Genomic DNA, 25491 nt, shown 5'->3' on the forward strand with positions numbered 1-25491 from the left:
TTAACATTTCGGGAAACTTTCATACTTATAACCCAAGAAATCGATTTTATACGAATTTTTAAAACTTAATCGGCGAAAATTGCAAAATTCGAAAAAATTGTTGATAATTTCAAAAATTTATTTCTCAAAAACTAAAAGCGATTTTTCAAAACGGCTTGTTGCATTAAAAAGAGGATGTTTTAATTAACAATTGGTGATATTTCCACAAGGATCCTTCAAGAAATTAATTTTATAGCGAATTTTGAAACTTATCGATGAAAATTGCAACATCGAAAATTTTATCAAAACTTCAAATATTGTTTTCTCAAAAACTAAAAGTTATTCTTCAAAACGTGTTGGTTCATTGGAAAGAGGACACTTTTATTAACATTTCGGGAAATTTTCATATTCAGATTCCAAGAAATCGATTTTATACGAATTTTTAACACTTAATCGGCGAAAATTACAGAATTCGAAAAAATTGTTCATTTCAAAAATTTATTTCTCAAGAACTAAAAGCGATTTTTCAAAACGGCTTTTTGCATTAAAAAGAGGATACTTTAATGAATAATCGAAAGTGATAACAGCTACAGTTCTGTTAGTAATGAATGTGATGATGAATTACAAGCGAAGAGAAGAAAACTAGACGAAACTGCAACAAGAGATTTTATATATCGTATTGGGATTGTTAGAATGAGGTTGCTAAAGACAAACCTGATATAAATAATGTTATATTCAATGAAAAAAGTCCTATTGGGGTTGGTAAATATAAATATATAAAAACCTAGTAATAGGTTTTTAATATCTTAACTTTTAGTAATTATTGATCACCATTATTCTGCTTGAGACTTCAGTCTTCACTCTTCCTCAAATCTTGAGCTGAATGGTGGTGCTCGTCATAAATATTTTTTCATCATCACATCATTTTTTGATGTACTTAGCCATCTGTACAATTCTTGTCTTACTCAATCAGGATTCCCAAACTCCTGGAAGTGTGGCTATGTTACTCCCATTTTCAAAATAGCTCCAGTTAATACATATAAGTATCTGAGGCATATAAGAATACTAGTGTCAGTGTTACGAAATTATTGGAGAGGCTTATGGTTGAGCAGCTTTAGTCTTATTTAGAGGCGCATTGTATATTACCACTTAAACAGTCTGGTTTTAGAAAACAATTTAGTTGTACTACTGCGCCTTTGAATTTGACTGATGATGTGTTCCAGACTTCAGATCAGGACAAGTCAACTTTTTTGATATTGCTTGATTTCACCAAGGCGTTTGATATACTTGATCACAACTTGCTATTGAAGATCTTAAAGTTTATTGGGTTGGATGTACATGCTTTTAAACTGTTTGATAACTATCTTTCTAATAGAATTCAATCCGTTAAGTTGAATTCAGTGATATCTAGTTCTATATTTTGTTCATCAGGTGTTCCACAAGGGTCTATTCTTGGTCCAGTTTTGGAGTTTACAAGAGTGGCAAAACGCAACTCCTGCAACAAATTTATTTCTCGTGGAGTTTCTTCTGCTATACATTTCAATATGAGATTCACAACGAATTTATGATCAAAAACTTTAAAATTTTTGTTAATGCCTAGATAAAGTGGTTGTAATTTACTTGTGTTTGCAGGAAAACGCAAAATTTTGATGCTCTTTAACTTAAAACTGTCGTTTTGAATTAAGCAATATAATCCAAAAATCAACAGTTAATCCTTTCTGCATTTGCGTCCCTTTATTTTATACCAAATTTGCAACATCGATACAATATTCTATTTCAAAGCATGAACACTAAAAAGATCCTCTTCCTTCTTAGAGAGTTTCAATTTCGAGCCAATGATAACACTCTTTAATCCTGCAGGTTGACGACGATTGAGAATACAGAAAGAAATGTGTGGAGTAAGATAAAGGATAAGGCGGATAAAATAAATACAGTGTATTAATTAATTATCGTACCCGTATACACGATTTGCGTATTGCAATACCAATACTGTGATATTGGTTGCATACTTGCAATGATGACGTCGGGTACGATAATTAATTAACACACTGTAGGCAAACAATTTATGGCATTATAGATAGAGAAATGCACTTTAGAAAAAAAGTATCAAAAAGTGGAAATAAACTCGGAGTATACGATCAACTCGTTTTAAACTCTTATTTTTGATTAATAACACTCCATTAATATTTGATCAATCATCGCAACGATTTATATAAATTCTGTTTTATCACATGGTTTTATAAGTGATTAAAAGCGATGTAACTTTTATAATTGAGCTTTTTCGTAATTAATTAAAATGTAAACAAATAAATGTTGTATACACATTATCAATGATTTGTTTTTCATAGTGACTAAGATTTTATTCTAATAATAAAAATTTAGGTTCATGTCGTACATACGTACGATAGGATCGTGCCTTACGTGGGTCACAAGAGGCTCACTGTAGTAACATCAAACCCAATGGTATACAAAGTCCGTCCATCAGTTCTCTACAAGGAATTCGATAGAATCGAAAACAAGTATCGCCCGTACACGTACACCTCGGCGTTGAGCGAATATCTCAACTCAGATTCAGCGGTGGTAAGTTAAAAATTTTCCTTAAAGCATTTTCACGACAAAGAAAATCGATTTATTTTAAGTTAATTTAGTGAAAAACCAAGTTTTTTTTCTAAATCGATTTTTTTTTAATTTAAAAACATCCTTTCACGCGCTTTTAGCAATAAGAAGAGGAAATGATATTAAAAAACCTCAGCTTTTCAGCTTTCTTATTATTATTGGTACATCTTGATTGCTTGGGTGGGGTTTTTGTTTGATTAAGAGGAACTAATTTAGAATGCGGAAATGTTTAGTTTGCTGTACGACCGGGGTTTGGAAAAGACTAAGAAAAACGGGTAAACTTCCAACTCGTTGAAAGGATCAGGGGAGGGACCTTCGCTGGAGTTCCGCCGCTAATTAACCGCTTTATTTCAATGTTACTCCGTAGTTGGCTCGTTTCAGCTGTGGCTGCTCGCTTTCCTCCTCAGGCTTTCTTGCAAGGCATGTTCATTATTTCACCTCATTTTTTTCGCATCAAACGCCGTCTTTTACTTCTTGGCGGACGCAAGGAGCGCCCTTGGCAACACAACTATTAGCTATTTTATAACTAGCTAAACGACGACGACGACGGTACGATGTTTTCCTGTTTAAATTAATTATCTTTTAAAAGTTAAGAATAAAATCTTAAATAAAAATTTAAAATTGATATTAGAAAACAAAATAATAAGAAAAAAAAGGCGATTGATTAATATGAAGAATTTCAATTCAAATATGAATCACCCTGTGTATTTATTTCTCATTTAATTTGACCGTGGTTATGTAGGCTAATATAAAGCAAATCTAGGTTAAATCTGTCTAAATATATCACACCGTGAATACTGATACGCGTTCGCATTCAAATTAACCTATAGAGACAGATCTGGAATAGGTATCAACTTGAATTTACACTATACGCATTTCAAATTGGTTTGATTGCAACTAAATTTTCATCTAGAAAAGTTTTTTTTAACTTTGAGATTACCCAATTTAAATTTTATTGGGGAAATGAAAAATTATAGATTCTACGCACTGCCAAGAAAATTCGGACTCATTTAAAACTCTATTTTAAAATCAAAACGTGAATCATACGTTCCAATTTTACGACGAAAATACAGTAAAACCTCGATATAACATAGCATAGAATCCAACTCGGGTTATTCCCTAACTTGCTTTATTTCATGTTCATAGATAAACTCGTGATATTCCCCGAGTTGTCTATACGATGTATAAATCAAGGACTGCAGTTCTAGTTTAATTGTTCTATTCGGTGCTAGATTGTTGGATATTTTATAGAACTAAAACTAGAACCAACACTAAACCTAGAACTAGAAATATTTCGGTTTAGCCGTACGTCTCTTAACCCTTGGTGGCTGACCTGGAGTCTCATAGACGCTGACTGTTCTATTTTCGGTAATATCCCGTCATAAATTTTATTTCTGGTATTTCTAAGGTATTCTTTAATATACCTCTTTTTTATTATTTATGGCAGAAGGACTTTTAAAATCCCCAAAATTGTCGAATATAGGTGAGTTGTAGTCTGCAAGACTCACCATCAGTTCGAATGTAGCTATTTGCCCGGTCATAATGGCTCATAAAGCAGGCTTATTCAAAAAACGTGTTAAACGCGAAATTTGAAGAAACGGTGGAGTAATGAGAGAAGCGCTAGTGATATAAGTGATAGTAACAAAAACATAATGAATAGTGACTATGATTCAAATTGAAATATTCTATGTCTAAAGACGTAGTCGAGAACCACGAAGAATGCTTCTATGGGCGAAATAGGTTTCAATGGAAAAAGGAATCTCTGTTACCCAAAAACATCAGCACTCCCAAACACACCTCCTTCACCCGAAAAGATATGGAATGTCCTCACAGTTATGAGTAAAGCAAGATTTTCTGTATTATTGGCCAATTTATGACAAACCAGAAGACAGAATCCACCGATCTAGATCTGATTACGCCGCTGTTATCAGTCACATTTTTAATAAATTCTTTGAAAATTGTCAAAAAAGTTATAAAGTTGGTGTGAACGTGTGCATTGATGATATGCTTCTTGCGTTTAGGGACCCAATTGTTGGAGCAAATAGAAATATAACTGCAGATAACTAATATAACTATATACAGGCTATTTCATTAATAATCGGAAATATTTTAACTTGTGTTTAACGTGTCAAATAATAACCATTGACCAAAAATAACCTTATTCAAAATCGCGCCGTTTTCAAGATGAAGGTCTTCAAAGTTCCAGAAAAAAAAAGCGTTTGTTCCATCTTTAAGCTAATCTACTTGTACGATGAAAATAAAATTTGGCATGGCGATTTAGTATTATTACATGCTTCTTATTTTTGGAGATAGTCTGTTGGGTCCTTATGAATTGCCAGCAAATATGAATGGTAACTCGTATTTGGAGTTTCTGCAAACTTCACTTTTCAACGAGGTAGAAGAACTTCCACTTAACCAAAGTAGAGATATGTGGTTCATGCAAGATGCATTATCCTCTGATCGTACGAAACTATCTAGATTAGCAATTTTCCCATCGTTGGATTGGCAGGGGTAGTGAATTTTCGTGGCCGCTTAGAATTCCTGAATTTTTTAATTGTTTAAAGATGGAAAAAACTATTTTTTTCTGGGACTTTGAAGACCTTCAACTCGAAAACAGTGCGATTTTGAATAAGGCTATTTTTGGTCAATGGTCATTATTTGACACGTAGTATCTCCAGTTAAAATATTTCCCATTATTAATAAAACAGCCTTTATATACTGTATACATATATAAATATAACTGGTTTTCATTAATGCAGTTAATTGATGACCTACGTAATAGGAAACTAACCCATGTTGGTACTCTCAGGAAAAATAACAGAGTCTGCACGTGTTCTGCATATCGCTGGTCCACAATGAAAATCATGAGAGCAAGAGTAGCTCAAGGTTATGCATTCTCTCTTCTGCGCTATAATGGACTTTCCTAAACAAAGACCAGTTCCTAATAGTTCCAGTATTCTAGTTCATGATATATTATCTAATCTTTTTTCAGCAATATTTAGGGTTTTGGAAGTAGTTAATAGTCTTCTGCAAACGCTACATAGTCTTCTATTAGCAGTATCTAGTTATCTCTCAGCAGTATTAAGTGTTATCCAATTTTTGCAATTAATTTTAGTCTTCTATTAGTTCTAAAATACTTCTAAAATGTATTATCTGCAAACTGATTTATGTCTTCTGCTAACAGTGTATCTAGTCTTCTACCAGCAATATTTTATATTATGCAAGCAGTAAGTAATCTTCTGCAAACGCTATGTAGTCTTCTATTAACTGCATTTAGTTCGCTGTTAGCAGAATTTAGCCTTCTGTCAGCGATATCCAGTTTCTGCAATTAATGTCAAGCAGTTCCTAATCTTCTGAGAGCAAAATATAGTTATCTCCAAGCAGCAGTCTTCTAGATTCTAGTTTCGTCAATCGCTCTTGCTGAGAAATGTTCTATACACAGCACATTGCAACAAACCCAGAGATACCCGATGGCTTATTTGTATAAAATTCTAGATATCTCTGCGGTAAACGTTTTTATAATTGATGTAAAACTATAGGACAAATCGACAAACATGAATTTATGAAAGTTTTGGCAATGTCTCTAGTTTCTAGTTCTAGGTGTAGCGTTAGTTCTAGTTTTAGTTGTTATTCAGCGTTAGATTGTTGTATATTTTTATTTAGTTAGTAGAACTAACTAATACAGAACGCAACGGTGCGAATAGCTGTTTGTGTACATTAAAACAGTTTAAAGTGCAAATTAAAAATTGTTCATATAACGAATTTTTGGTTATAACGGATACTCGAGTTATATCGAGATTTTACTGTACCTTGAAATGAATACGTATTTAATAAACATCGTGACCAAATGCTTTTTTTTGTCGATTTCCATAAAATTCATAGAATTTTTTAATAGATTTTTTCATTCGATCAATAACAATGTAGCTTTTTAGCTCGAAAATTCAATCAATTTTCATTTAGATAGTAGAAATTTTTGGATTTTTAGATTTCTTAAAAGATAAATCTTTATTTGCAGAGGTATCCGTATAGTTATATCAGATATCCGTATACATATTCATATACCCCATCTTACTACTATACTATCTATCGTCCGTATTATCCTACGTATTACGTCAATGTAAGTATAATGAGGAAATTAAAAAAAAGGCAACGTTCAAAAATGTATAAAATAAATCAATATTAAATTTAAAGAAAATTTTTTGTGCGTTGTCTATGCAAGGAAACGTGTATTTTTAAAGGTTTTTTTCGTATTCTTTTTAAAAATACATAAAAACCTTGCTTGTATTAGAAAAAAAATAGATTTTGAAAAATTTGAATTTGAGGGGTAAAGTAGAATTTTTTACAGAGATATTTGGTTAGACGTCCATACTATTACGATACTATTTACAATAATCCATATTATTATTACTACAATTACTATCCTATTTCACGACCTCGTTATTCATCTTTGTATTCTCTAGTAAGTATTATGGAGGATAAAATGAGAAAATCAAATTAATTAAATTAAGAAAAAAATTAAAGAAATATTAAAAGGAGAAATTACAAAAAAGAATTTGTCTCATTTCAGAGATACTTATTAGATCGTCCAAATGCAATTGACTCATCGCTCTATCCTTACTTCTATTATTATTATTATAAATATCTTTATCCAACCTATCTTCCTAGATATTCGAGATTTTTCTCATCTGTAAGTATTTATTATAAAAAATTAATCACAAAAAAACTATTATCATCGCCTGTTTAAATGTTCTTAATCCACCAATAAGAAAATGTTTTGCGCAAAGACACTTTTTACATAACGTATCATATTTTTACAAGAAAATACTTCTAAAGACATTTTAAAAGGTACCTTTAAAAATATATGTTTCCTATGCGGTAAAACAAATAAGAGGCTAAATTGGCTTAAGCAGATTTAAAAGGAAAATAAGAAAAAAGAATTTGTTTACAGAACGTAGCTTTCGTTAGACATCCAGAGCTAGACGTCACTTATATTTATAAAACTGGTCCTCCTCTAAGAGAACCGAGACATGCTCGTGTGAGTACTAAAATTTAAAAACACTGTAATAATACAAATTTAATTAAAAATCTATTTTGGCAAAGACACCAATTGAGATAGAAATGTTTCATGAAAACAATTTTCTTTAAGAGATAAGCTTTTGATACTTTTTGTTAGAAATATGATATTTATAAAATTGTTAGTCTGTTATAATTTGCTAATTAAAATCACGAAATAAGGAACATTTTAAAGTAAATTTAATGAAGATTTAATGTGGCATAAACAATTTCTTTTTTGTCCATAAACGTCATTGTTATGATTTTTTAAATCCAACTTTGCATGTTTGACTGTTATAAATTAAAAAAAATCGTATCTCAGGAACGAATGAAGATATCATCATGAAATAAAAAACATTTTAAAGCAAATTTAATGAAGATTTCATATGCTATAAATAATTTCTTATTTTCCATAAACATCGTTGTTATGATTTTTTAAATCTAACGAACACTGCATATTTGATTATTATAAATTTTAAGAAAATCGTATCTGAAGAAAGAATGGAGATATCACCATGAAATAAAAAACGTTTTAAAGCAAATTTGTCGAAGATTTAATGTGCCATAAATAATTTCTTAGATTTCATAAATATCGTTCTTATGATTTTTTAAATTCAACTCTGCATGTTTGATTGTTATAGATATGAAATATAAATTTTTAAAAAATCGTATCTCAAGAACGAATGGAGATATCATCATGAAATAAAAAACATTTTAAAGCAAATTTAATGAAGATTTAATGTGCCATAAATAATTTCTTATTTTCCATAAACATGATTGTTATGATTTTTTATATCTAACTCTGCATATTTGATTATTATAAATTTTAAGAAAATCGTATCTGAAGAAGGAATGGAGATATCACCATGAAATAAAAAACGTTTTAAAGCAAATTTGATGAAGATTTAATGTGCCATAAATAATTTCTTAGATTTCATAAACATCGTTCTTATGATTTTTTAAATTCAACTCTGCATGTTTGATTGTTATAGATATGAAATATAAATTTTAAAAAAATCGTATCTCAAGAACGAATGGAGATATCATCATGAAATAAAAAACATTTTAAAGCAAATTTGATGAAGATTTAATGTGCCATAAATAATTTCTTATTTTCCATAACCATCATTGTTATGATTTTTTATATCTAACTCTGCATATTTGATTATTATAAATTTTAAGAAAATCGTATCTGAAGAACGAATGGAGATATCACCATGAAATAAAAAACGTTTTAAAGCAAATTTGATGAAGATTTAAGGTGTCATAAATAATTTCTTATTTTCCATAAATTTCTTTGTTATGATTTTTTAAATCCAACTCTGCATGTTTGATTGTGTTAAATTTAAAAAAAATTGTATCTCAAGAACGAGTGGAGATATCATCATACAATCAAGAACATTTTAAAGCAAATATGATGAAGAGTTAATGTGCCATAAATAATTTCTTATATTCCATAAACGTCGTTGATATGATTTTTTAAATCTAACGCTGCATGTTTCATTGTTATAGATATGAAATATAAATTTAAAAAAATGATATCTCAGGAACGAATGGAGATACAATCATGAAATAAAAAACATTTTAAAAGAAATTTAATGAAGATATAATGTGCCATAAATAATTTCTTACTTTCCATAAACGTCGTTGTTATGATTTTTTAAATCCAACTCTGCACATTTGATTATTACAAATTTAAAAAAATCGTATCTGAGGAACGAATGGAGATATCATCATGAAATAAAACGCAATTTAAAGTATATTTATTTAGGATTTAATGTATTGAAGATCATTTCTTTGAATCTTAAAATTTTGGAGTTATGATATTTTGATTGCAACCTTGCACAACTGCAATACAGGTAGTTGATAAAAAATATAATAATATAAAAATATAATATCTTAGGTTAGCTTACAAATGGAACCAAAAAAATTTAAAAGCTTTAAAAAGTTTTAAACCAAAAAACATAATCTATGATCAATTTCTTCCGATCCATTTTCAATATAGAAAGCAAAATATTGTAATTCTTTAATCTCTAAAATTTGATATTTCAGTGTACCATTTAAAATGTCTAATTATGAATTATTTCTTTCAATTTACTTATAAGTAAATCTTTTTTGGTGTCTTTGTTTTTTTAAATCAATTTTTGAAACAATTTTGAAGACGTTAAAAAACTTTTTATAAAAAGATTTTTGTTAAACCAAATTTAATGAAATCAATTTTTGAATTTTTGTTGTTTTTTACGTTATACGCTTTGCAATGTCTACTTACTTAAAAAAAAAAGCTTTTAATAATAATCAATCGCAAAAAAAATTCAGCAAAAGAAAAATTGTAATCATAAACTAACATGAAACTAAAATTTAAAACAAATCGAAACAATGAAAACGAGTAGATAATGGAAATTTTGGATTTCCAAGAAAAATCATGTTACTGGTCGTTATATTAGCGAGATTGTTCATTTTTACTCGCACCTGAGTGGGTCACAGGGCGCCCCAAATGACGAATTTCTCACGTTTTCATACATTTTTAGATCTTCGACGACGAAAAGAGGTTGATCAGAGCTGAGACGGCGTCTCTTTTGAGGAGAATTCATGCTCCGGTCCCTCGTGTTTCCAAACCGCTAGCACTGCCATATGTTACCAGGTAAGTTAATTTAATTATTTAAAAGTGATATTTAATTAATAATAACATTTATCCCAACTTTGTAAGGTAAAGCTTTTTTTAAGTTTAATCTAATTTAAAACACTAAATTAAAGCTTTACATTTGAAAAGTGAATAATTTTAGTTTGATTTCTCTTTTACTGGAAGAGAAAAAGTGTTCTGTGAGCAATTATTTCCGAGATTAACCTTAATCGTGGAAAAAATTGCATTAAGCATGAAGATTTATCTTTTCCAGCACTTCCAATTTATCATGTAACTCTCCCGCTTCTAATCCTTAGTACGCTTAACCCTTTGTACCTCCTCTAACGTTAAACAGGACTCTAATAGGCAGTATACAATCCGGAAATGTGTAATAGTAACGGAAATTCGTATTGGAAGCATATAATCCATCAACTAGTAGTTAGTGATTTGGTTTACGGTTCGGTACCCTTTGTATTGACATGAAAGATAATTCGAATTCGTATCAGTTTGAAAACAAATTTTGATGCGTCAATGTATTTTAGACAGATTATTAACTTTAAATTTTCGAGCACTTCAGACACGTTCAAGTTGGAAATCGATTACCAAACGTCTTGAAAATTCACCCTCCTTTAAGGGGGAAATTAAGCGGAATGTTTTCTCAGCAAACAAAAAAGAAGAAAAACTGAACGAATGAAGTAGATTGAACAATTTATTGCTTAAAAATTTGTACAATAAAATAAAGAATACTTTACGAGGTCATTTTCTTAATACTAAATATATTAATTTAAGTCTTATAAATTTGTTTTTCGAGTTAAGTTGATTTATTTTTATCGACCAACGATTTGGGCGACTCCAATAACACCTTGCACAACAGGTAAAGCTTCTTTGGTATGTTTAAAAACTTTTTTGACTTTCTTTTCCTTCATAAAAAAATAAATTAATTAAAGAAATTTTTAAATAAAATGAAGTTAAATTTACTTACAATTTTTCTCCATCCTTTCCATTTTGCTTCAGTTTGACCACTCAATAAACAGAAAATGACCAAAACGAGAATAAAAACACGGTAGAAATTCATTTTGTTTTGACGTAGATTAATAAATTCTACGAAATGATAAGAAATAGTTGTATTAACGAGTAAAGTGCGACTGTTTGATGATTTTCTTTTACGAAGCTTTATATAGTAACGAGACTGAAGAGATAACGGTTGCTAAATCGTTGGAATTTCTTTGGGGAACCCCGACGTTTAATCTCTTAAAGAGGATACTGGGGAAGTACGCACGGCTACAGACGCTCCAGTATTTTTATTTTTACGTCGTGATATATCTTTTTATCAATCTTATGTGGTTTTATTTTTATAGTTTCAAGCAAATATTGAAGTTTATTGTATTCAAGTTTTTATATGTGTTTTGTTTAATGTATTTTTTTACAATACACCTTTTTTTACTACTTAAAGATCGAATTGGAATTACGATTTTCTTTGAAAATGTGTTAAAGTATGAAATGTACAGGGTGGTTCAAATTCGATGTCCGAATAGGCTAACTCGGAAACTATAAGAGTTAGAAAAAAAGTAGCTTACATGTCATGATCTCGTTTTTCGAGAAACTGCTAATGCCGAAAACCTCATAGCGCTATCGTCTTTTGTTTTTCCCCTAAAGGCCAAAATTGAAAATATCGTAAAACCAGCAAGTGCAATTATCTTGGTTATTATTATAGGTGGAGTATTATAACTAAGACATTATATGGACACTTTTTTATAGAGAATTGGATGACGTAGTCAAAAAAATTTTTTCGGTTTTAGATTTTGAGATATCATCACAATTTTCGTTTTTTTAAATGGAAACAACCACTGATTATTCGCTTATTAAATTCGTTATTTTTTTCTGATTACAAAAATATAGGGTTCCACAGGTCTATTTCTTATTGTTTTAGAATAAAGCCAAAAATAAACTTTTTTTTTAAATTTCCATCTAGTGTCATCGACGAAATTAAATTTACAGTTTCCTGTAAATTATGGTACTATAACTAAAAATTAAAAAAACAAATTTCTGATGTTTGAAACAAATAAATTTGTTGAACTATTTAATTTATATATATTTTACACAAAAGTTGGAATAGATTGCATTATTTCACATTTTTTATTAATATTTAATATTATTATTAAATGACTTAATAAATTATTGATAGATGGCGCTCATATATTTTTCTTTTGAATTCAAATAAACATAGCAACATTTGTTTGTATTCAAAAAGTGTCACTTTAAAAACCTGTAATAATATTAAATATTAATAAAAAATGTGAACTAATGCAATCTATTCCAACTTTTGTGTAAAACATATATAAATTAAATAGTTCAACAAATTTATTTGTTTCAAACATCAGAAATTTGTTTTTTTAATTTTTAGTTATAGTACCATAATTTACAGGAAACTGTAAATTTAATTTCGTCGATGACACTAGATGGAAATTTAAAAAAAAAGTTTATTTTTGGCTTTATTCTAAAACAATAAGAAATAGACCTGTGGAACCCTATATTTTTGTAATCAGAAAAAAATAACGAATTTAATAAGCGAATAATCAGTGGTTGTTTCCATTTAAAAAAACGAAAATTGTGATGATATCTCAAAATCTAAAACCGAAAAAATTTTTTTGACTACGTCATCCAATTCTCTATAAAAAAGTGTCCATATAATGTCTTAGTTATAATACTCCACCTATAATAATAACCAAGATAATTGCACTTGCTGGTTTTACGATATTTTCAATTTTGGCCTCTAGGGGAAAAACAAAAGACGATAGCGCTATGAGGTTTTCGGCATTAGCAGTTTCTCGAAAAACGAGATCATGACATGTAAGCTACTTTTTTTCTAACTCTTATAGTTTCCGAGTTAGCCTATTCGGACATCGAATTTGAACCACCCTGTACATCTCTAAGTCGATATTTTTGCAGCAATATATTCATTATAAATCGAAAACTAGAAATACTAGAACCAAATATTATTAATGAGAATTGGTTATAATGAAACTTTAAAACGTTATACGCGAACATTTATAACTCAACTATGATTATTGCCAACTTAACTGATTAACAGTCTGAAACTTTTCAAATTTGACAGATTTAACAATAACATGGTTTTATCTCAAAAATTACAAGTTGTGAATGAGTATGATATTGTTAAAATTGTGCGTAATACATCACAAAGACAATTTACAAACTATTTTTCTCCAACTATTAGGTAATTACAGTTATAAACCGTAAAATCCGCAATTCTCGAAATTGACGGTTTTGTTTACAAATATTTATTGTAACTTGGGAACTAGAAATGCTATTAAAAAATGTTATGGATCAAAATTGTTTGTAATAAACCAACCTAATGATATTCAAAAGCACTTATAAGCTAACTATGATTAACACCAATATAACGGATTTAAAATCCTAAGTATTACAAATTTGACAAATTTTACAAGAAAATTGTTTTTATCTCAAAAATTAAAAAGCTGAACGCGAATAATGTTAATAAATATTGTTAATAGTACGTTATAAAGACTTTATGCATAAACGGGGTTATCAAATTTTGCGAATTTTCTTTATAAATTCGAAAATATCGAAATCCCTAAATTGACGTTTTTTTTTATAAAAATATTCGGTACAGTTAGAGAACCAATAATGCTATGAGAAAATGTTGTAGATGAAAATGATTTGTAATGAACCAACTTAATATTATTCGCAAACAATTATAACCCAACTATAATTTTATTATTACCAGCGTAGAAGATTTAAAGCTCGAATAATTTCAAATTCGTTACATTTAACAACAATATGGGTTTTCTTTGGGTTTTGTAAAAATTGTAGATGAGGATAATGTTATTAAAAATTGTTCATAACACATCACAAAGACTTTACCCATGATCGATTTTTTTCCAACTATTCAGCATTTTTAGTTATAAACCATAAATACCAGAAATCTGCAAATCAGCGTTTTGCTTTATATATTCATGTTTGCTCGAAAACTACAAATACTAGGAGAAAATGTTATTGACGCGAATTATTTATAATTAACCATTAAAATATTATCAGCACTTATAACTCAACTATGATTATTGCAAACTTAGCGGATTAAAAGTCTGAAACTTTTCAAATTTGACACATTTAACAATAACATGGTTTTATCTCAAAAATTACAAGTTGTGAATGAGTATGATATTGTTAAAATTGTGTGTAATACATCACAAAGACAATTTACAAACTATTTTTCTCCAACTATTAGGTAATTACAGTTATAAACCGTAAAATCCGCAATTCTCGAAATTGACGGTTTTGTTTACAAATATTTATTGTAACTTGGGAACTAGAAATGCTATTAAAAAATGTTATGGATCAAAATTGTTTGTAATAAACCAACCTAATGATATTCAAAAGCACTTATAAGCTAACTATGATTAATACCAATATAACGGATTTAAAATCCTAAGTATTACAAATTTGACAAATTTTACAAGAAAATTGTTTTTATCTCAAAAATTAGAAAGCTGAAAGCGAATAATGTTAATAAATATTGTTATTAGTACGTTATAAAGACTTTATGCATAAACGGGGTTATCAAATTTTGCGAATTTTGTTTATAAATTCGAAAATACCGAAATCCCTAAATTGACGTTTTTTTTATAAAAATATTCAGTACAGTTAGAGAACCAATAATGCTATGAGAAAATGTTGTAGATGAAAATGATTTGTAATGAACCAACGTAGAAGATTTAAAGCTCGAATAATTTCAAATTAGTTACATTTAACAACAATATGGGTTTTCTTTGGGTTTGTAAAAATTGTAGATGAGGATAATGTTATTAAAAATTGTTCATAACACATCACAAAGACTTTACCCATGATCGATTTCTTTCCAACTATTCAGCATTTTTAGTTATAAACCATAAATACCAGAAATCTGCAAATCAGCGTTTTGCTTTATATATTCATTTTTGCTCGAAGACTACAAATACTAGGAGAAAATGTTATTGACGCGAATTATTTATAATTAACCATTAAAATATTATCAGCACTTATAACTCAACTATGATTATTGCAAACTTAGCGGATTAAAAGTCTGAAACTTTTCAAATTTGACAGATTTAACAATAACATGGTTTTATCTCAAAAATTACAAGTTGTGAATGAGTATGTTATTGTTAAAATTGTGCGTAATACATCACAAAGACATAATTTACAAACTATTTTTCTCCAACTATTAGGTAATTACAGTTATAAAACGTAAAATTCACAATTCGCGAAATTGACGGTTTTGGTTACAAATATTTATTGTAACTTGGAAACTAGAAATGCTATTAAAAAATGTTATGGATGAAAATTGTTTGTAATAAACCAACCTAATAATATTCAAAAGCACTTATAACCCAACTATGATTAATACCAATATAGCGGATTTAAAATCCTAAGTATTACAAATTTGACAAATTTGACAAGAAAATGGTTTTTATCTCAAAAATTAAAAACCTGAAAGCGAATAATGTTAATAAATATTGTTAATAGTACGTTATAAAGACTTTATGCATAAATGGGGTTATCAAATTTTGCGAATTTTCTTTATAAATTAGAAAATACCGAAATCCCTAAATTGACGTTTTTTTTATAAAAATATTCAGTACAGTTAGAGAACCAAGAATGCTATGAGAAAATGTTGCAGATGAAAATTATTTGTAATGAACCAACATAATATTATTCGAAAAAACAGTTATAACCCAACTATAATTTTATTATTACCAGCGTAGAAGATTTAAAGTTCGAATAATTTCAAATTAGTTACATTTAACAACAACATGGGTTTTCTTTGGGTTTGTAAAAATTGTAGATGAGGGTAATGTTATTAAAAATTGTTCATAACACATCACAAAGACTTTACCCATGATCGATATCTTTCCAACTATTTAGCATTTTTAGTTATAAACCATAAATACCAGAAATCTGCAAATCAGCGTTTTGCTTTATATATTCATTTTTGCTCGAAAACTACAAATACTAGGAGAAAATGTTATTGACGCGAATTATTTATAATTAACCATTAAAAGATTATCAGCACTTATAACTCAACTATGATTATTGCAAACTTAACTGATTAAAAGTCTGAAACTTTTCAAATTTGACAGATTTAACAATAACATGGTTTTATCTCAAAAATTACAAGTTGTGAATGAGTATGATATTGTTAAAATTGTGCGTAATACGTCACAAAGACATAATTTACAAACTATTTTTCTCCAACTATTAGGTAATTACAATTATAAACCGTAAAATTCACAATTCGCGAAATTGACGGTTTTGGTTACAAATATTTATTGTAACTTGGAAACTAGAAATGCTATTAAAAAATGTTATGGATCAAAATTGTTTGTAATAAACCAACCTAATGATATTCAAAAGCACTTATAAGTTAACTATGATTAATACCAATATAGCGGATTTAAAACCCTAAGTATTATAAATTTGACAAATTTTACAAGAAAATGGTTTTTATCTCAAAAATTAAAAAGCTGAACGCGAATAATGTTAATAAATATTGTTAATAGTACGTTATAAAGACTTTATGCATAAACGAGGTTATCAAATTTTGCGAATTTTCTTTATAAATTAGAAAATACCGGAATCCCTAAATTTTGGCGTTTTTTTTTATAAAAATATTCAATACAGTTAGAGAACCAAGAATGCTATGAGAAAATGTTGTAGATGAAAATGATTTGTAATGAACCAACTTAATATTATTCGCAAACAGTTATAACCCAACTATAATTTTATTATTACCAGCGTAGAAGATTTAAAGTTCGAATAATATCAAATTAGTTACATTTAACAACAACATGGGTTTTCTTTGGGTTTGTAAAAATTGTAGATGAGGATAATGTTATTAAAAATTGTTCATAACACATCACAAAGACTTTACCCATGATCGATTTCTTTCCAACTATTCAGCATTTTTAGTTATAAACCATAAATACCAGAAATCTGCAAATCAGCGTTTTGCTTTATATATTCATTTTTGCTCGAACACTACAAATACTAGGAGAAAATGTTATTGACGCGAATTATTTATAATTAACCATTAAAATATTATCAGCACTTATAACTCAACTATGATTATTGCAAACTTAGCGGATTAAAAGTCTGAAACTTTTCAAATTTGACAGATTTAACAATAACATGGTTTTATCTCAAAAATTACAAGTTGTGAATGAGTATGATATTGTTAAAATTGTGCGTAATACATCAGAAAGACATAATCATCAAAGTATTTTTTCCAACTATCAGGTAATTATAGTTATAAACCGTAAAATCCACAATTCTCGAAATTGACGGTTTTGGTTACAAATATTTATTGTAACTTGGAAACTAGAAATGCTATTAAAAAATGTTATGGGTGAAAATTGTTTGTAATAAACCAACCTAATAATATTCAAAAGCACTTATAACCCAACTATGATTAATACCAATATAGCGGATTTAAAATCCTAAGTATTACAAATTTGACAAATTTGACAAGAAAATGGTTTTTATCTCAAAAATTGAAAACCTGAAAGCGAATAATGTTAATAAATATTGTTAATAGTACGTTATAAAGACTTTATGCATAAACGGGGTTATCAAATTTTGCGAATTTTCTTTATAAATTAGAAAATACCGAAATCCCTAAATTGACGTTTTTTTTTATAAAAATATTCAGTACAGTTAGAGAACCAAGAATGCTATGAGAAAATGTGGTAGATGAAAATTATTTGTAATGAACCAATATAATATTATTCGAAAACTGTTATAACCCAACTATAATTTTATTATTACCAGCGTAGAAGATTTAAAGTTCGAATAATTTCATATTAGTTACATTTAACAACATGGGTTGTTCATAACACATCACAAAGGCTTAACCCATAATCAATTTCTTTCCAACTATTCAGCATTTGTAGTTATAAACCATAACTACCACAAATCTGCAACTTTCAGACCCACTGTGCCGAACTGTTTAAGAATTACTGTTTAAAACCAATGCAAACGATTATTTTGTTGTTAAAGGTTTAAGAAAAACATAACACTGATTAGATATTGAATTTATTGGGAATTATAATAAAATAACTTTAATCAATCATGAACCGAAAATTCTTTCTTTTTTTTAGGTACGATGAGTTTCCAGTAAAAACATATTCCGACAGTTACATATATAAAATGATGATGTCATCTCCAAAAGATCCAAGAGTTGTAGCGTACACTACGTATTACAGCGAACCGGTGAGAAAATATTTTGGTAAGTAAACTTTTGCTACATATTTACCACCATAAAAAATTTTTTCTTTTCAAAACTTTTTAAATTGCCAAGAAAAAAATAAATGCTAAGTCTTGGAATTCGTTTACGTTGTGAAAGAAGGGAAAAAAAAGGAAAAATAGACCGGTGGTCGTTATGAAATCAGTCGGGAACCTGAAAAGTTTTCCCAAAATTGGCCAACTTTCAACGCATGGCGGCTCGTTTACTCCAAGTTTCCTTTTTTCTCTCTTCTTCTTTTTCGTTATCTTCTATTTTAACGCGACCGTTTTGTAATAATAACTAATTTTGACCATCCATCCTTTGGCTTCTTGGAAATATGCTGATGTCCGCCAACTTTTCCGTTTAATCTTCATAAATAATGATAGAAAAAATAGTTTTCAGATAAGACAAGAAAAAAACAAATTTATTTTTCAAAGTACTTATAAAATATAATATGATTTCTTTTATGATCCATTATTTTTATTTAAACTTTTTTTATAATATATCTAAACAATTTTTACAGGACTGCATTCTAAAACTGATCCAAATCGTCACCTCAGTAAGTTTTTGTCTTACTTTTTTGGAGACATCTTCTTTTTTTACACATTTTTTTAAATGTTACGCTTTTTTTTAGCAAATAGTTTATCTAGATGCTAAATTATTTTTGTTTACAATTTTTTTAAACGTATTTTTTTCTGTCCTGTCTTTTTCAGTTAAATTTTTTTATGTACATGTTTTAAAAGTAACTATATGAAATAAAAATTTCGTTTAGAAAAACTTACTTTTTATATTAATTTAATTTTTATAATTTCAATTTTTTTTTGTGCTTATACCTAAATTCGTCGAGTAGATGAACTATATCTATATAATTAAAAATCAGAACATTTTTCATATCAATTTAAAGTTAGATTTTCTATACGATTATTGTTTGATATACTATTTTTAAAACATACTGTTTGTGACGTCAATTTTTTTTACTTATTTTTTATTTTAATGCTAATTTGCACATAAAATGCACATAAAACTCAAACATTATATTTTTTACACTTAACGTATTCTAATAACTTTATTTATCATATTCAATTTGAATTTCTTTTTTATAATACTACAGTAAAACCTCGGTATAACGGATTTGTACTGGGAAAGGAGTGTTATATCAAAAATCTGTAATTTACACCAGAATGTTTCTAGTTTTAGGTCTACTGTTAGTTCTACTTTTAGTTCAAATCAATATATAACAATCTAGTACTGAACAACAAGTAAAACTAGAACTAACACTAGACCTATAACAAGAAACTTTCTTGTTCTAGGTCTAGTGTTAGTTCTAGTTTTAGTTCAACAAAAATATGCAACATAGTAATATCTGGTGTTAACTAGCTCTACCTAGCAGTTGCTTCTAGTTCTAGGTTTAGGTTTATTTAGGTCTTAGCTTTATCTATGAACATGAAATGGAGCAACTTGGGGAATAACCCGAGTTGGATTCTATCTATGTATGTATATCTATCTATGAATTAAATAGATAATATTAATAGTCCGTTATATCTGAGGTTTTACTGTATTACCAAAATTAAAATCAATTATTAAAGAATGATATCTTTTTCGAATTTGTAACCACATCTATAAAAAAATGATAGAAAACAATTTTTCGTCACATTATTGTCACTTGAATACGACTAACGAACGCGGGAGTTGAACTAGATCAGATTCTGCGCGTGTTCGGAATTGGATAGATTGAAAATGGAATTTTTAAAAGTATCTGGACGGTTGCCAAAAAATGTTGTTGGTATTTTCATCATTGAGCTGTTGGAATTTATTCTTGAAAAGTAATTTTTGATGCTTGGGGATGAATCGGAGTCGATCGGGGGAAAATAAAACGTTTGCCTGTTTCCGGTTTACCAAAAACAGGATATTGACCCCAAGGAAAACGTATCAACGGTATACTGCTTATAGCGGAATCATCCTCGGGGACGTTCTTTTATGGGTTCCTTCCCCTCTCATCTATACGATTTCCGATGTGTATATGTCGTTTACGAGATTTCTTGTCGTTTATAAAGATTTTTAAGGAATTGTTAACGATAAAATCGATAAAAGTTTATGAAAAGGTCATTTTATTATACTCTTTTTATTTTATTATTTCATTTGGGCTTATTTTTCGATTATTATTATGAATATAAAGTTTCAATTTGTAAATAAATGAAAATTGAAATTAATATTAAATTCGAGGGTACGATTTTAAACATTTATTCGCTTGTATAAACAGCATTTATTATTTGACTTGAAAATCGATAACCGCGATTCCAAAGTAGGTGCTGGTTGAAGCTTCAACTAAACTGGATTTCCAAGTTTTATTGAAATCCAATTCAGATTCCTACGGGATCCTCCCCTCAATAAATGGATTTGATATCGTACCCATTAAAAAAAGAAAACATTTTACACGATTTTAATTTAATAAATTTATATGATTGTTGTGTTATTAGTATAAATAAATTATATGTGAAAGTTCGTATCATTCATTGTTGTGAATCCAGATTGTAATAAAGGTCACTACGTGGAAGCGGAATTAGCGTTGTGTATTGTTCTTGACACTATACACAACATTCAACAATCATTACAGAATTTAATCTGGAATATAATATATAATTTTAATAAAATCAGCTTTTCCAATTATATTGCTATTGTAATTTGCACTAAAAGAATGTTTTTTTAATATTAAGTGAAAGTATTATTTAATATTAAACTCAATACTAGATTAAATTACTTTTTTTTTGTGCTTTTGATCTAAAATTTGATTTCACCCAAATTGGTGAGAATGAGGCAAAATCCTAACATTGTTCATGGTTTATCAAAACACCCAAAAGCTTAATTAGCAATTTAATACGTCACTTGCCAAAATAGTGCAAAAATAGCATTTAATTAACGTACATTAATTTCAGGATCTCAAGATCTGCCAAAGTGACTGTCACTTATAGGTATCTAAAATAGCTGAGGAAGCAAATGTGGAAGAATGTTAAAATGTAACTTGTATGAATGATCACTATAAAATACCACCTTTTTAGTATTGTAGAGAATACTGAGTTCCGTAACATCATACCTGTGGACCATTAATAAATAAAATTTCATTACAAGAGTGGTACATTTTTGAAATGAAAACACATTGCTGAAATAAATTTTATGCAAACAATTATAGATGAATAGAATTTTTCTTTTACACAAACTTACAATTTTGCTTTTGAATAGACATTTTTTCTGATGACCTTTCCCCGTACACGAATTGTATCCACATTTTTATTTCACAGTTTTTCATCTTTTGGTGATTATCTTGTTTATTGGATTATCCCAAGTGTCTCGCCGTCTTCCTCTCTCTCTCCTCTCCCTTATTTTCTTGCCAAACATTCTCGTTTCATCAACTGAGTCTCTTTTCTATAAAATAGATCAAAGCCTCAATATTTCACTCTTTCCTTATGTCATCATTCCTAATTGTGTCTCTCTTCGTCACCCTCTTTTCTCTTCTCAGATATTTCACCTTTACAGCTTGCAATCTACTCTTTTCCATTTTCGTTAGCTTTTCATTTCTTGTTATGATATCTTGCTAAATGTTAAAAATCAAAGAAGCTGTAATTTCAGCCTTAACTTTTTTAACTCCAATTTAAATTAACCAACAAGATACAATATTGGATCCAAGAATTAAGAAATTTGGATTCTATTCAGAAAATAAGTATTCGGTGGCAAAAGAAACTCTTTGTGGCAGAGTTTGTAAAAAACATTTAATTAAGTATCTCGTCTTTATCAAGGTCCTCTTCATTGTGAGCAGATATGAAAGACCAGCTCAAACGTCGAGGGGAGGTACAAATATAAGATTAATTGCACTTGGAATAAAAGAGACAATGATCCATAAACCTGGTAGGGGTAACGAAAAGTTTTATATCCATGATATCCTACTTTTGTTACCTCTGAACTAAGTTTTTCAAACGCCAGCTTCAAGCCCTAAGTGTTTTAAAAAAGAACGCTGCTTACTACTACCAAGCTTACTTCTCGTCTTGTTCTTTTCCGATATGGATATTAGTCAGTTTTTCTTTATATCAATTTTTCCTCTGGAAATGTCTATAAAGCAACTGAGGCAACGATTCGTCTCATCGACACACTGATGAATTAATAGGGCTGAGATAGGAGTCAAGCGCACTTCGTTGCATGTGGATGGTGATATAGTGTGCTTATAATCAGTTGAATCAAATTCGAATTTACCCGTAAGACATTTTGGAAAATTTTAGCTAGCTAGCTACTTTGCCAAACATTCTGTGATACTTGACACTGTTTTGAAAACCACTTAATCCCCGTCATTGAGACACCTAATGGTTTAACCTCTCAATTTCTATTCTATATTATTGACAGGACTCTACTTCTAAGTGTGCCAGTGCAGATATTATTGGTTTAAGGCAAATTTTAATTTCTTTCTAGAAAATTCATCCCCAATCTGTATGGAAACTTGTTCATGTTGTTATCTTGAGGAGTAATATGTAATACATGACACGCAATCAGGTTTTCACACTGGTTATTGTATTATGATTGTTTTGATCAAGATGATTTTGCTTTAATTTAGTAAGGCCCTTTGGTCAAACATGATCTTCTTCTTGCAACTCTCTTATTTATTGGATTAACATTTTCTTCTTTGTGTAACAACTTGATTGTAACTGATGTGTGCATATAAGTAACAATTTTGTGCTACTATCTATCGAAAAATAGCTGAAATTGCGAGCAAGGCTAGGGTATACCTGTAGGGGACCCCGGGGTTGCTTGGGGTTGAAGTATATGATCCAATTTAGATCTTTTCGTAACTTTCCAAATTTTCAGAAATTGAATAGGACAGTATTCTAAGGATATTCTTAAGAAAATTATATTTAGCTTACGGTTCTTTTCATGCAGATTTACAAATAAAAATGTTATTATTTCTCCTTCAAATTCGCCTAATATTGAAAATTAGTAAAATTTAATATTTAATGTCAACAAAATAGAACACCCCTTCACTCCAAACTAACTCAATAACTTTACAAGCTTTTAAAGTTGTTTTTTTAACACTTTTTTGTTTTATTTTACTGTTTTTTTTATAGAAACAGCTTTAGCCACGTGTTCCGCATCTAATACAAAGCTTTTCCCTGCTGCTTTCGATTTTCGGCCACCAAGTGTCTGATGGCAACAACCGTAATAGAGCTTTTAAGTTCACGGGCGTTCCGCTTTCGTGTTTCCTAGCATTGTCACTTGACACGTGAGTGCTTATAGCTCCCAGTGTATATTTTTCCGTCCTTCAAGAATACGGCACTCGTATTGATTCATCGTGTCTTTCTATTCATTTTTGTTTATTTTGCCTTTCTTCTACAGGACAAGGATACTTGTCGTGTGTATCCTTTGCCGGTGACAAAGTTCACCCGAGACGCAGGAACGTGTACGTCTACGAGGATCCTGTAAGGAATGACATCCAATTGTTGAGCTATTATATTTCAAAGTTTAGACAAGAAAAGGGAGGTGCCACCATCAAAGAGTTACCATCAGGTATTTGTTTTAATAATAATTTTTCTCGTTTGTGCTTTTAATTTGTTTGTGTTTATTTTATAAAGAGGTAATCTAAAAGAAGTTATTAAAACATCATTAAAATTAACAATAAATTGATTTTGTAGTGAGAAGAAAATCATTTACTTTATTATTCCATTAAGCACAGAACAAACGAATTGAAAAAGAACTAAAATGAAAGCTCATCAAGCTTTAGTGGGTGAGCTTTTCTCGCCGCTTTTGTCCGTTTCACCTTTAATCCTCTCGTCTCGCTCCAGTGCTAATTTTATTTCATCATCTTTTTTTAATAATCTCTCTTCTCACTACTCTTTAATCTATTTTTATACGATATTAACGTGGAAAACCGATTTGTTTCTTCAATTCTAAACCGATTTTCGTTCTGAAGTTGATGGTTTTTTCCTTACAGAGAATGAGAAAGTTGTCGAGGCGACGACACAAGAACAGCCTAAGGCAGAATAAAGTTTTAAATAAATTTAACAAAAAAAGCATACAAACACCTCCAACAAAAAAACAATAAAATATTTAAAAAAACGACAAAAAAATTAAAGCAAAAGCACAACACGAAAAATCATCAAATAATCAATCACGATTATGTATTAATAAATTTTTAAGCTTATTTATTTAATCGTTCACGCAACTTGTTATTACATTACACAACATTTTTTTTCTTTTACGAATTAGGACACAGGAAGATTACAATTTATTCAAATTAAAAGAAAATTTTTTTTGTTTGTTTTCGTACATTTTATTCGTAACAAACTTTTTTGTTACATTTCTTACTTTTGCTACTAACAATAAAAAGCTTTTTGCTGCTTTCTACCGTAGGATTGTTTTGAAATAACCTTTTCATTAAAACAAAAAAGCTTGGATTGATTTCTATTCAAATTAATCTTAAAGCTTTAAATCTTTTAGATCTTCTTTCAAAAGTAATTCTACATGCAAAACGGGTTTGTGCATTAAAAAAATTGGGAAACATCATTATTAAGCTGTAGAATACTTTTAAATCTAAGATTAAATTGTGATTAACGTTAGAAAAAAAAAACAACAAAAATTATATATAAAATGAAGTTAAGTTACTAATGCTTTACGAAATTATGTAACTTAAAAGTTTTGGTTTCGAGTAAAGTGTACGAAGCTAAAGTTTCTTTTAAAAACTTCAACGTCGATGTTTAATATTAATAATAAAGTTTATTTTCATAAAACAAATTGTTTTTATATTTTCATATAATTTCATTTTTAGTGCACAAAATAAATTTTATTAAAAAATATCTGTAAAACTATCAATATCAGAAAAAAATATTATTGTAACTAAGAAATTTCACTAATAATAATAATTTACTCTTTTTGTCTATTTTTTTTATTT

The 25491-nt window shown here is 28.9% G+C and overlaps 1 protein-coding gene and 1 long non-coding RNA gene across 13 annotated transcripts in view; one reads left to right on the forward strand and one right to left on the reverse strand.

The window, feature by feature from the left end:
* The window catches only part of LOC111423918 (protein anoxia up-regulated-like), a 42169-nt gene that overhangs the window by 11758 nt on the left and 4920 nt on the right, over nucleotides 1–25491 (forward strand). Inside the window, exons 3-11 of one of the 12 annotated variants that reach the window (XM_023057313.2) lie at nucleotides 2362–2559; nucleotides 6611–6712; nucleotides 6941–7054; nucleotides 7163–7282; nucleotides 10176–10288; nucleotides 18442–18569; nucleotides 19090–19125; nucleotides 23940–24110; nucleotides 24535–24758. In XM_023057313.2, the coding sequence (XP_022913081.1) occupies nucleotides 2362–2559; nucleotides 6611–6712; nucleotides 6941–7054; nucleotides 7163–7282; nucleotides 10176–10288; nucleotides 18442–18569; nucleotides 19090–19125; nucleotides 23940–24110; nucleotides 24535–24587 (1035 nt within the window). In that variant the 3' untranslated portion in view covers nucleotides 24588–24758. Of the gene's footprint in view, nucleotides 1–2361; nucleotides 2560–6610; nucleotides 6713–6940; nucleotides 7055–7162; nucleotides 7283–7543; nucleotides 7631–10175; nucleotides 10289–18441; nucleotides 18570–19089; nucleotides 19126–23671; nucleotides 23816–23939; nucleotides 24111–24534; nucleotides 24759–25491 lie in introns of those variants that run through there. The other 11 variants (XM_023057303.2, XM_023057314.2, XM_071198226.1 and 8 more) reach the window with 11 other exon arrangements.
* LOC111423923 (uncharacterized) lies at nucleotides 11024–11339 on the reverse strand. The gene is made up of 2 exons (XR_002707550.2): nucleotides 11250–11339; nucleotides 11024–11187 (listed from the first exon to the last, which is right to left on the reverse strand). It is a non-coding gene; the product is annotated as an uncharacterized lncRNA (long non-coding RNA).

Source organism: Onthophagus taurus, chromosome 7 (assembly GCF_036711975.1).
Source record: "Onthophagus taurus isolate NC chromosome 7, IU_Otau_3.0, whole genome shotgun sequence".
In the NCBI taxonomy this organism is placed as follows: domain Eukaryota; kingdom Metazoa; phylum Arthropoda; class Insecta; order Coleoptera; family Scarabaeidae; genus Onthophagus; species Onthophagus taurus.